General features: G+C 39.3%; 1 protein-coding gene across 1 annotated transcript in view; it reads right to left on the reverse strand.

Moving 5' to 3' along the window:
* Nucleotides 1–789: 789 nt before the first annotated feature.
* Nucleotides 790–13,393, reverse strand: part of LOC128369407 (contactin-associated protein-like 4) — a 95,675-nt gene continuing 83,071 nt past the window's right edge. Inside the window, exons 20-23 of the mRNA XM_053330445.1 lie at nt 10,941–11,028; nt 3,494–3,726; nt 1,791–1,848; nt 790–986 (exon numbers count right to left, since the gene is read on the reverse strand). Of these exons, the coding sequence (XP_053186420.1) occupies nt 790–986; nt 1,791–1,848; nt 3,494–3,726; nt 10,941–11,028 (576 nt within the window). The remainder of the gene's footprint in view (nt 987–1,790; nt 1,849–3,493; nt 3,727–10,940; nt 11,029–13,393) is intronic.

Genomic DNA, 13,393 nt, shown 5'->3' on the forward strand with positions numbered 1-13,393 from the left:
GATTAGCATAACTACTGGAGTTCTCTCATAATACTCTACTTCATAGCTTCACGCTGAACTTTAAAATATTTATTAACCCTGCTTGGTTTGTACATGGCTGTTGGATGGGTGTATATACAGTTAATTGCTGCACACAACCCCTAAAAGTTGTATATCCATTTCTAAGCTCATATGAATTTGGGTACATTTTTGCAATATGGTGAAAGAAAATTCTATAAATCCACAGACAGAAGATGAAAAAAGTTGACATTAAAATGTAAGACACTGACCTTGTAAAAGTTGAGTGAAACCATTTGATCAAAACCACTGACTGACCTTTCAGGGGGTCTCTAGATACCCATTTCACTCAAGAACAAACCCAACCACAAAAAGGGCGTAGCTTCACATTTTCATCATATTATGAAAAATACTGATGCCTCCACTATTTTCAACATTTCAATATGACAAAGTAACGTTAGCCAGAAATTCTTACAAAGACATTAATTCAACATGTACATTTTTGAATATTTACAATTGAAACAAGGATATCAACACCTTTTTTTTAAAACTGCAAGTCCAACACTGTTGCCTGTGTGTTTTTATCAGTATATTCAAAATTTACAGTAAAGCAACAGAAAGACAACACTATGTGAATTGTTCTTTTTTTGCCCTCCACATGCTGCGGAGCCATTTCTGACAGGAAGGTCAGTGGCTCAGAGTGCAGTGTAAAGCCCTGAGGCACGGCAGGACGCTCCTTCTTGCCCCCTCAGATCCAAAAACAATCAGTTCATCACATTGTCACGCCTCCACTTAAATGAAATACTCCTTTGGATTTTCACTGGAGGCATTCTGGGAGTCAGTTTGGTTGTTAAAAGGGAAATCTTGGCTGTCCTCCTGTTTGACTTCCTTCACTTCCTGGTTTCGATATGTCTCTTTTCTCTGGTAGAGGAATCTGGCGGTTATTGCGAGGACGGTCACAATCACAAAGATAACTACCGCTATTACACCTGCAAGGGAGACGAATTTCAAGATTTAAAAAGGCGAAGATATCAGATAATCAAATTCAATTCAATCAAATTTCAATATCCATGAATGCTTTAAAGGCTTAAAGAAACTGCTCCAAAATCAGTTGTTTTCCTATTATAGTGCCATTTTATTTCATGATGTTTTGGCTATGTGACTAATGTAACTTTCAAGTACATTAAACAACAATCTTTTGAATCTATTGGGCTCCTCTGCTCTGTTGAGCACATTTGGGAATATGAGAGCAGCTTGAATTTAAATGGGACTCCAATACAATGCTGAAATCTATTTGACACTACATTATAAGGTGAGCATGGATTTTAAGATAACAGAGAAAAAAGTTTTCCCATCAGAAAGCCATTCTGCATAGGTTTAATTGGGTGAACTGCCCTCCATGCACTGAACAGAGTCAGGCCAGTTTAATGGACAGTTTCAAATGACTTTTATCCGAGTCTCACCTTTTTCGATCTACGCGATTATAGATTGAACCTTTTCAGTCTTCACTTTAAATCAATCTGTGCTGGCGGCGCAACAAAGTTTTAAATGAGTTTTAAATGGACTCTTGACTGGCACATCACTTTACTCTTGAAACTCAACTTCCCACAACTTTGTTCCCCTAAACTCCAGTTGCTGTGTAACCTTTAAACTTTGTCTTTGGCACATTTTTTTTCTAACAAAGCTTACAGTAATTATATTAAGATTATAAATGATTAACTTGAAAAACCCAAAGATCATTGTTATTTCTGAAATGTTCCAGTGAAGTGAAATAAGTTGAAGAAGTTCAGTACCTCCAATCAGAGCCGAGTCAGTCCTGATGGCATTGACTAAAGGTTGACCTGAACCCGACTGGTCTACAGTAGAGAAAGAAGGGTGATGGAGGAAATGTGGAAGGTAGAAGAGGGGGAGAAAGCCCAAATGAAAAACCCCAAAAGGCACCAAAAAGAAAAGATATGTTGACGACAAGTAAGAACAAAAAAGCGGAGGTCATGTACAAGAAATGTGGGGAGTACAGTAGTAGAGAGTGATTGGGAGGAAAATGAAACAAGAGGAGAAATTATATTAAAAAAAACAAATCAGACAGGAGAGAAATCCAGAGACAAGATCAAAATAGCATTCAGAGCAGGCAGGAACAGCACAAGGAAATACAGCAGCAGCTCTCTTAAAGACTCTAATAAAGCAGCAGTTACTGAATAAGAACGAGCTAAGAGGAAGAAATCCCAGAGGAAACTGCCTTTTGTGTTTCAAATTAATTAAAGCACTGATCACACTGTCATTAGTCTAAAAACAAGGAGCATCATGTATGTGAATAATGAGCCTCTTAAGAACAGCAAGAGAATCCTTCAACCACACAGAAATGGAAAGATGCATGCAACCCTATAACATTTGGAATATATTGTAGTAGCTTTGTATGGACCAACTTAAAATATATAGTTTTCTCACTGATAATTAGGCAGTGTCATCAAAAACTTTCACGCTGCATGGGCTTCACTGTGTGACTGTATGTTTCATTAACCACAGCAAGTTTTAACATCTGTCCTAAGAAACAAACATTCTTCTTCTATCATTATTAGGTACTGGTGGAGGCAACAATATCTGCCTATTATATTGCAAAATGTGTGTATCATTGCTCACTTTGTATAGTTAGTAAAGTATTGGCAGGTTAAAAAATATAGTCTCAGTTGAGCAGCGTGGCTTGTCATACTACATATAAGGGCTTCAGGTTTGACATGTTAAGCACAGCTCGGTTGTCATCTCTGTTTGTCTCGAATTTGTTCAGTTCTGAGCCTCTGCCGCTACATTCTTTGATTTTTTATAGATGCTTCTTAAAAAGGACATGGCTACAGCATAATTTAATATTTCTGTCTTATTGTCAACAAATTTCATGTGCAGAGCCAACAATGAATTTATCTGCTAAGTATTGTGTGTGTGTGTGTATCCAAAGCCTGATATATCTTATTCTTCTGTGCTGTTGATCTCGTTATTGTTCAAAAACTAGCAAAAATATGTCAAAGAGTCACACTATTGCACTAGGTGACATGTTTCTTCACCATACAGAGTTTGGGCACAGTAGTTTGCTTGCTTGTTGTATTACATTGTACATTGCAAATAACAGCTGTGACATTGTAAAAGGCTGTGACTTAAAACACACAAGACTTGTTAATGATAAGAAAAGAAGTGTCTGTATATACTGTAGTGTTGTACCTCTAATATTTTTAAGGTGCTTTAAAAAAATGTATATGTGTTTTAGAGAGTATATATGCAGGTACAGATATTCAGAAGAGTCTCTATGCTACAAATAAACTGTCAAAACACAAACTGTATCTCACTTTTGAAACATATGACATTTTCTCCTTGCTTGTGTCTGGCTGAACTGCACACTTAACTCTGGTTAGTGTACACTCACACAACTGAACTTGGGGTTTGGTGCTAAGGATACAACCCCTAACGCTGTATCAAACTTGTAGCATAACTTTTCTGAGACAAAATGGACTTCTCCCTTCTTACCTGACAGGTGGTGTGTGTTCTCAGCTGCGTAGGGATTGGCTGAAGCCGAGGAGCCACAGTTGGATTGGACCAGTGGTCCGGTGATGACGACAGGGCTTGTGTCCGGGTGGAGCAGAGCAGCTTTCAGAGGGCTGATGGAGTTAAAGTGGACCACCGACAGACAGCCGGTAAAACCCAGAGATGCCAACCTGGCCAGGTCTGGATCCAACTCATCAGAATCTGGAGGGAGAGACAGACAGAGAGAGAGAGAAAGAGAGAGAGAGAGAGAGAGAGAGAGAGAGAGAGTGTGAGTGAGTGTGACTTTATAACAACGTTTTACACCACAGACAGAGATACAATAGTATAGTATATTCAAATACTACCATTCTTTTTTTTCCTGCTCTCTAATTTCATTATTTCATCACATTTTTCTCAGCATGATACAAACTTTAAGCCTGTTGGTGATAACTTTATTTTAACCTCTTAATATTTGTTCTGGCAATATTTATCTATCAAGAAGCACAAAGCCGGTAACGTTGTCTTTCTCTAGTTTACTCTAGAAAAGAAGACGATATGGAGTTATAGCCATTAAATCCACAGCAACTCTGACAATGCGTCTATCAGCAGCACATCCTGGGGAGCGGAGAGGAGAGCTGTCAGACAAACTGCCTTCACCAGGCCGACTGACAGCAGAAGGAGCTGTGGGCAAAGTCTTGTTTCTGTTGCAAATTCGAATCACTGCCAGTGTGGATAGTTTAGAAAAAAAGGACATATTTGTAATTTATTACCACAAAATATTCATGTTTTTTTCCTCTTTGCTTTTACTTAATTAGGTCCACTTGATGAGCACTGGCAAAAATACAAGAGTTGAAGGAACTGGTATCGTGCCTTACTCTCTCTCTCTGGACCCTTACTAGATAGATGGTGTGTTTTTGATGAAGACTTGAAGTATTTCACTTGATTCTCATCCAAATATGTCTTTTTTGGTTTTCTGGAGATCAGGTTGATCCCCAGAAATCCAGGATTGTGAACTGGTCCAAAGCAAAGAGGGTTGGAATTGCCCCAGTAGAGAAGGAGGTCATTAAGCCAAGTTCCAGACATAGGCTTCAGTTTATTGAGTTTTTTTCATGTTTTGTATGTCTGCGTCCTCAGGGATAGCGCTTTGCCAGAGATATTTGGAGTGAGCACTTGATAAATGGACTGCCATTTTTTAGTCTTCTGACCATTCAAAGTGCTGTTATACTACAGGCCACATTCACACATTCCTATGCCGATAGTACAGCCTTTGGGAGCAATTTGGGGTTCAGTATCTTGCCCAAGGACTCTTCAACATGTGGACTGGAGGAGCCTGGAATCAAAGACAATCTTTCGATAAATGGCCAACCTGCTCTACTTCCTGAGCCACAGCTGCCCCTCAGTCGGTCAGGTTTTAATCACATGGTCAAATTGTGTGTGCCTTGTATTGGGATCCGTCTGAATGACGTGGGAGCAGGTGAGACAAACATCTGTGAAATTCGAGCAATACAGGTGTGAGAACCCAGAGAGGCAATTAACCTCCACTCTGTCACGTTCTCCTCCTATAGAGCTACAACACCTTCAAGGCTTTAATTGCAGCCACACGCTGTGGTGCAATCACTTTTGCTTCTACATTATTCACTGGCTCTGACAAGTAGTTGATAAGGGAGACAGGAGTCTTGGAGTTACCGGACCCAGGGAATAAGATCATGGCAGACAAGGGCTTCATTGCAAACCTACTGGAGCATGTTGGGGCCAAATTGATCATTCCACCTTTCAAGCACCAAAGCTAGTTCAGCACAGAGGAAACGGAGAGGACCCAGGTCGTATCCAGACTCAGTATTCTTGTTGAACAAGCAATTAGGCGGATAAAGGAGTACCACATTCGGGATTCACCAGTTCTCCTCACTTTGGAAGGCACTGTAAGTCAGATGTGGTACTAGATCTTTAAGATGAGGTGAAATATTGGGTAGAGTAGCAGACAGCTAGCCTGCTTTTCTCACTTCAGGTGCTGTGGTTTAGAAGTCAGAGCACATTCTTGAGCAGCACAGCTGGACACTGAAAGTTAAAAAATGAACCTTGTGGGACCTTAAAACAAGAAGTTTATGTCTCAATATAAGATGTGATTTTATAAGTATTTGGTGATTAAAATGACCTCTGTATGCTTTGCACAGAGTAGACTGCACACAGCTCCTACCAGAGGCTTTAGGCTTTGCAGTAAAAGCTCATCCACTGGCTCTGGAGGAATGCCCTGACAAAACATTCATATATTCATTATGCATTTTGCATTCAATTATTTGTTTTGCAACTGTTAAATTGATTCAAATCAATGTTGTTGGTGTGGGGCCCATGCCAGGCTTGCTGTTTGCTTTTGTAAGCAAGAACAACTGGAACATTTCTGGTACCCAGTGTACTAAAATGAGGTGTCTGGTAAAGTAATGCAATCAGATGGTTGCACAACCTTCTTCCAGCAGCACAGGAGCATGTAGGTATATGCTACCATCTAAGGTGCTATGTTTATGTGTCAGTTTCATGATAGACACAATAAGTAAAGATGCATTTACAATCACATGCTATATGATGAGTGTGTAGTAAACATTGCATTGAATTGGTGTATAAATCTATGAAGCCTCAAATCTATGAATCTCTCAATATGTGCACTGTGGTTATTATTCAGCTGTTTAGCTACTGTTGCTATGGACACTAAAACAATACATTCAGCACAAGCCAAAAATTACAACTATGTGTTTAACAGGAACAATGTACCATTCAACATTCACATGGATTTACCACGAGCTGATCCTCATGATCTATAGCATCTGGTTCTAAATATCACATTCCCTGCAACAATATTTGAGACTGGAAAACACACAAACACATGGTTGACAAGATTTTAAAAAAAGTATTGCATACTATGAAGATCATCTACTCTTGGGTCAAGCCACAGCTCTGGGTCATCAAGATGATCCTTGTCATGTGCTTCTTCTTGCACACCATGAAAGCTTTCTGCATGTTAGTGGCATTGTCACTAATAATATAATCCACTTTATCTTTAATGCTGTACTCATCACACATGATCTCAAATTTCTCACAGATTCCTTTTGGCTGTGTGTGAGCCTTTTCAAGCAGGTATCCTATCCACATCTTTCTCTGTACAGTGCACCATGACACCAAGGAACCCTCTTATCTTTCAATCAGATCAAATGTCAGTAGTGACTGAAACATGGTCTGTGTTGCTCAACTGAGTTTTCAATTTTGAACGTTTCTCTGCAGCAAGTTGCTCTGCTTTAGATGTCACAACACTAGGCTTGTACTTACTGTCAACTACTGTCAGAAAGTGCTGAAAATTCTTGTTTTCCACAATAGACGGGGGGCAAGTTGCAATCAATAACCGAGTCGGACAGTATTTCATTGTTGATAGTTTTCTACTGTGGGTGACTTGTGCGGTACTGCCCTACACAGGTGTCCATGAACTGTGAGATTGAGGGCTGTTATGGTTCATTTGTGATGCTTTTGTCCATTTGGTTTTCTTCAAATCTGTAAGATGTACGGATATTGAACGGATGTTGGAAAAAGCCTTATGGCCCTACATTAAGACGAGGCTACTCTTCAGTGCTTATATTATTGATTTCATTACCAGCTTTTAGTTATCAACTCTCCCTCTGTGTGGTTACAATAACATTAATATATATATTTTCTTTAACAGGAGCAGCAGTAATGTTAGGCTACTGCTGGCCATTCATCAATGACAGATAGTGAGCTATAATTAGACATTTGTGGTTGTGATTTTGATATTGATTATCTAAGACAGGATTATTACTACCAACTGCTTAGCCAGCCATGTATCAATCTTAATTGCACTGAATGTGTCTATGGCGCAGGCTCAAAAGCACCATCATTAATGTAAAATGGCTGAAACTGAGGCTCTGGTATAGAAAAACTAGGTGGGGGAGGTTGCTCTGCAGTGTATGCAATGTAGCAGTAAGTTTTCAACCTAATTGATTTAACTCGCTAGTTAGCAAAGTTACGTTAGCTAAGGATGAGCTTGCTATGTTAATATTAGCATCGACTTACTGTTCTTTGTGCAACTTTAAATGCTGAATGAAGTCGTTGCACCTCTGTCTCTACTTGTCAAACCACATGCTTTTTCTGACCACTGTATACTTTTGTATGTTAATTAAATCATCTTTGGTTATTTCATCATTTTTTTCCAACTGCTACTGAGTAACTTCAACTTGACTGGATTTGTCAGATTGGTTCAAACAAAGTAGATCTGAGGAATGAAGTGTCAGCTGACTCAGGAAATGAAGGGAATTTAATTGAGTCACTTTTTAAATACTTTTAAATCTTTGGGCTTACAGGAAGGTATTAGGTATTTTCAAGTCAAAAGGTTCAAGTTCAAGTGAAGTCCTTGGTGTTAAAGTCCAAGTCAACTTGTAAGTCTTTATTTGATTTTGTTGAGTCTAAAATCATAATTTGTTTTACTTGAGTCCGACCTGAGTCCACACCTCTTGTATCCATGATGCTCATTTATTTTCGAATTTGAAAGAATGCCAAACATACAGATGCACACACGCTCATTACAGCAGGCAGACTGTCAGTGATTCAGCTCCCAGTCTGCGTCCATCACTCCACAAGACAGATGTTCACCCTCATCCCATATCTGCTCATTTTAATGACTGAGATCCCTTCATCATTCACCTCCACTCCTTCACAGCAGTGTAAACAGCAGCTGTGAAAGCCGACATTACCGCTGTAACCAGCTACATCAGTGTCTGCTCAGATGACTGAGAGGTAACTGTGGTTTTAACCAGGATGCATCCGCAAGATGATGAGAGAGCAGCCGAAACAACGCGCAGGCATCAGGAAACATAACTGCAGCCTGAAAGCTCTGCTCGGCTAAAAACACGTCACTCCATCACCTCGCTCCCCTCCCTCTCTGTCTCTCTGTATTCCTTCCGGGTCCATTAGTTAGGCTGATGGATGACAGGGTCGGCAGGGAATGACAGGAAATCCACTTTCCTGCTGTTTTTCTGATCCTGATCTGAATCTCTGCCTCTTCTAGTTTGACAGAGGGGAGGACCGGTCACATGCTGACATGATGGGGTTAAAACACACTTCGCTACACTAAGCTCAGTGACAACATGCTGGAGCTTTAGGTCCTAAAAAACAAATGATCTTGGAGAAATTCTATTATTTACACTATAAGATATATAATGTTCATGTGAATTTAGATTTAGATTCGTTCCTTTAACCTTCGTGTCGTCCTCCCGGGTCAAATTGACCCCGTCTGTTTTGACTGCTCCTTCTTTCCTCCCTTCCTTCCTTCCGTGTGTCCTTCCTCCCTCCCTCCTTCTCTCTTTCCTCCCTTCCTTCTTTCCTCCCTCCATCCCCTTTTCTTTTTTCCTTCTGTCCTTCCTTCCTCCCTCCCTCCTTCCTTTCTCCCTTCCTTCTTTCCTCCCTACTTCTCTCTTTCTTTCCTTCCCCCTTCCATCTTTCCTGTCCTTCTTTCCTTCCTTCCTCTTTTCCTTTCTCCCTCCCTCCCTCCCTCCGTTGTTCGTTCCTTCATTGTCTCTTTTCAATTTAATCAAAAGAAAAACTAATATAAAAAACAAAACACAAAAACAATCATGACACACATTCATGCTTGCTTGTGTGGAGTCCAATTAAAATTCTGTAAGGTTGGTTACTTTCCACAGACATAAACAAACTGCATCATATCCATGAAAATAGTTTCTATCTGAATATACAGAATTTGCAGAAGCACATGACAACAACACTTCTGCTTGCTTGTCTTAAAATGCCACCTGATTAAAAACACTACAGAGTAGCAGAAACACTTTGCCTGGGTATATTAAATTACATGGTATTACATGAAATTGTGATGGATGCTACTGATGAGAGCTATTTAAAAAAAGCTGATTCAAGTGTATGCCACTAATAAGGTGTTTTCATTTAAACTAGACCTTGCTGTTGCAGTGCCGCCTGCAGCATACAGGCCCTCAGCCCCTCATGTTATTAACAGCTTATATTTCAGTCTGTTTCTGAATAAGTCATGACTGAGCCAATTACTGTGTCACCACAACTTTGTTACAGGTCCCTGTGCAAGACTTCACAGCTAACTGGATAAAGCATGGTGGCACTACAGCACAGTTGGTGACAATTTGCAATAAAACATCCATTAAATCAACTCATGTCCACTTTGACCAAACAGTCAGATTTCCTGAATCTAGGCTAGACAGAAGATGTTATGCTGGCAATTTAGTCCAGAAACTTTTAAATGGTCATATTTTAATTAATAAGGATTGAGAGTGAGAGTGCACTACATTGACGTGTTGAGAGAGGTTGAGAATACATGCATATTAAAAAGGGAAATTATCAACAATTTATTGTGATGCAGATATTGGGTTGAATATTGCAATCCTGTCCTGGATTTTAAATAATATATCTGTTGTAGAATTACTATATTTTAAACTTTCTATGTTTACTCCTCTTTTTAGTCATTTCTCATTAGATTATGCAAAGTTTTAGTTTAAAGGTCCCCTCCAGACATATTTTGAGACATACTAAGCAATGAATAATAATTTGTGTCCATCCTTTTTTCACAAGAAGTTTAATTACCTTGTTAAAAATGATTTAATTGCATCTATTTTTTCACCCCCATTAAAAAAAAAATCTGCACATATGTACTATATAGATTCTGGGAAAAAATGTAAATGCATAAAAATGCTTTAATTGCTGGGCAAATAATGTCTTCACTGTGAAGTCCACTCCCAGTTTAAGTGCAGTGGAGGCTTCATGTTTCCACATTAGACTTGTGTAAGTTGCATATTGGACCTTAGTTGACTTCCATATCAAGATCGTAGGTACTTTCAGATTTAAGGTGAGCAGAGAGAAACTTTCCACTTTCAGCAGATTAAATGTGAAAGTTGCTTATTAAGACACTGAAAAGCTTTAACAAGTAAGGCATAGGCAGTCCAAAAAATGTGTGGTCAGGAACATGATAGTCATAACTTTAACATCATCCTGCAGTCAAAAATGTATTTCTCTTTTTACTTAAATGGAGTGTGTGTGTGTGAAAGAAATCTGACATATCTGAAAGCTCCAATTTTGATAAACATGTACATGCGAGCCTGACTCATGAAACATGATGCTAGTATGAACTGTGTGGTTCCAACTTCACATTGGGCTAAGTACTTTACTGTTTTCACCTCAGCTCGCAGCTACTAAGCACTCTGTATGTTAAAATGAAACAATATTTTCATTTCAAGACTAACAGCTTTGGCTACATTTATTTCTTCAGATTTTTTTCAGAGGAAAGTGCAGTTTGAGTGTCAGATGAGGCCAAACATTTCAAAGCTGTTATTCAAATGAGTGTGTGTCTGAGTGCTCTTTAACTCAAGAGGCCTCGTCTCTGCTTTTAATGCCTCCTCACTTACCGTGCACTTTGCCCAACACCAGAGACTTGATGGCGTTGAATTCTCCATCAGATGTCAGGTTGAAGTCTTCTCTGGCATTTTGGTCGATCTGAAAGAACCAATACATTTCTCTTACTAATTGTGGGAAAAGTATTCTTGTTGCCTCACTAGAATAATGAACTAAAAACAGTTTTTAACTTTAAAATGACTTAGTTTTACTTTTGTGCCAGTCACTGTTTTATCAGGGCAGAAGTTAAAAACTGTGGATATCTGAATTTAGTACAGCATCCGTCTATAATTGAATTTCTGCCACACTTTTCAGCTTTTCCCTTTATGTTTCATCTCACCAGCTCAGAGGGAAAAATGAGCGACAGGGTCCATACTTTCAGTGAAAAACATTCAGTCATCTGGGGTGAAATTCTCCACTGGAGATTATTTTAATGAGGCCTGCTCTACAGAGAGCGCCTTACCATGTGGCTGTGGAGAGGAAAACTAGTCAAAGGCCGAAAGTGAAGTTTTCAACTAAAATTCAGCATTTAAAGGCTATCTAACACCAACGCTTGAGGAGATACTCTATGTTTGGATAACAGCCATAAGTTTTAGTCCCATTTGACTTGAAAACCTTTTAAAATAACACTCAGTTGGGGGCCCAACTCTTAAAATTTGACAAATATATGGTTTTGGAGTGATGAGTATTAAACAATAGACCCTGATTTCTAGTCTCTCATTTTCTATAAAAAATGCTGACCTGGCTATCAAGTTCATCATCTCACTTATAGAGGCTTCAACATGTAGACAGGGAAAGCTGGGATTAATAGGCGATCTGCTTCTCCTCATCTCATACAACACCAGATGTGTCAAGGGGGAACTTAAAGTGGAACCAGTGGACTTGAATAAATGTGGGTTACTGTCAAGGTGGTCCAAACTGAGGCAAATACATGTCTGCACAATCATTATCAGATCCCTCTTCATTCAAGTTGAAAATATTACACTTAACCTGAAGGTATATGACTCCACTTCAAGAGCAAAGACAAGAGGGAAAACCAGAAGGTTTGGAGTATACAGTAGTAGAACTTGAGTTGGAAATTAGTCTGATATTCAAACATTAAAAACACTGTACAGCTGTTGCATGTTGGTTGCTAGGCACAGCTTATGTCCTTACAGATGCAGTGAATGTTTGTAATATAAAAACACAGACTGCTTTACATAAATGAAATATGTGTGACTGAAGCAAGGTGATTTAAATTCCTTAAAGAACAATTTAACACCATCTGAAAATCTGTTGCAGGTGGTTATAGGTGCACCGGTGCAAACTGCAGCCCACCTAGCACCTGATGCTGGCATAGCGCCAAGATTTAGTTAGTTAAGTTGTGGCAACTTGATAAAACACAACTTTATCTTATTCACATGTACCACAAATGCATAAATCTGAAATAATAATGGCTTTAAAACTGACTGGATTTTGACACAGGGCCACATCATCTGGGATCAATGTAACATTAGATGCCACTGCTCTTTATTGATGCAAATATGATAGCAATCAGCAATTAACCATATTCCCAAAATCAAAATAAATGGTTGAAAGCTAAAATAATGAGAAACTGTAGATGCTGCTGATAGTAAACTGTGTTGATAAATAAATGCGATAGAGCACAGCAGTGAATGATAAATGGTTGCGGGCGTGTTCTGCTGATATTGAAGGATAAGCTCCAGGTCCGAAGATTTCTTTGCCTCAAATTGATATGATTCATTTTATATTAGGAGTGTTGCTCCTCCAGAGTCTGAACAGAGTGGACTAACTAGAGCATGCTGTGAGATAAACAAGAAACCCTCAGAGGAAAACAGTGGACTCTGGCCTCTCTGATAACAGTACAGAGGACACAGTGTATTGGTAGCCTGGAGTGATTTTGGCCTCAGTGAGTCATTTTTCAATGGGACATCTGCTCAGGGGAGATGACATGATACTGTCCATTTCTGTGACTAGTTTGAGGACAATAATATGTGGCTTTGAGACAGTGAGGCTGCTGGCCATCAGGAAACGGCACAGTGAAACTTTTGTTGAGGTTCACCTGATGTCCTCGGAGCAGTTTGCTAACAATATAATGATTCAAGATGATGGAAACAGACAAGAGGAGATTCACCTCATATTTCACTGAAGCCTCACAACACAGTGAATCAGTAGGGTGCACCCATGCAAGACGAGGTCACCTTGTATTTCATCTCAAGGTGTTGATAATTATACAGACATTCAGGCTGCTGGGTCCTGGTTAGATGAATTTCACCTCATATATTATCTGAGGTTGTTGTTAACAAGATAAGAGATTCAGTAGATCCAGCCAGATACGATTAAGATGCTTCATATTTCATCTAAAGCCCTCTTCTAATGTGTAATTTGTCCCCACTGCCCTGCCGTAGCTCTTCTTTAATCACTGGGGTTTTATTATTGTTGAGAGAAACAACACAGTCTTGTTGAG

This window comes from Scomber japonicus, chromosome 12 (assembly GCF_027409825.1).
Source record: "Scomber japonicus isolate fScoJap1 chromosome 12, fScoJap1.pri, whole genome shotgun sequence".
Lineage (NCBI taxonomy): Eukaryota > Metazoa > Chordata > Actinopteri > Scombriformes > Scombridae > Scomber > Scomber japonicus.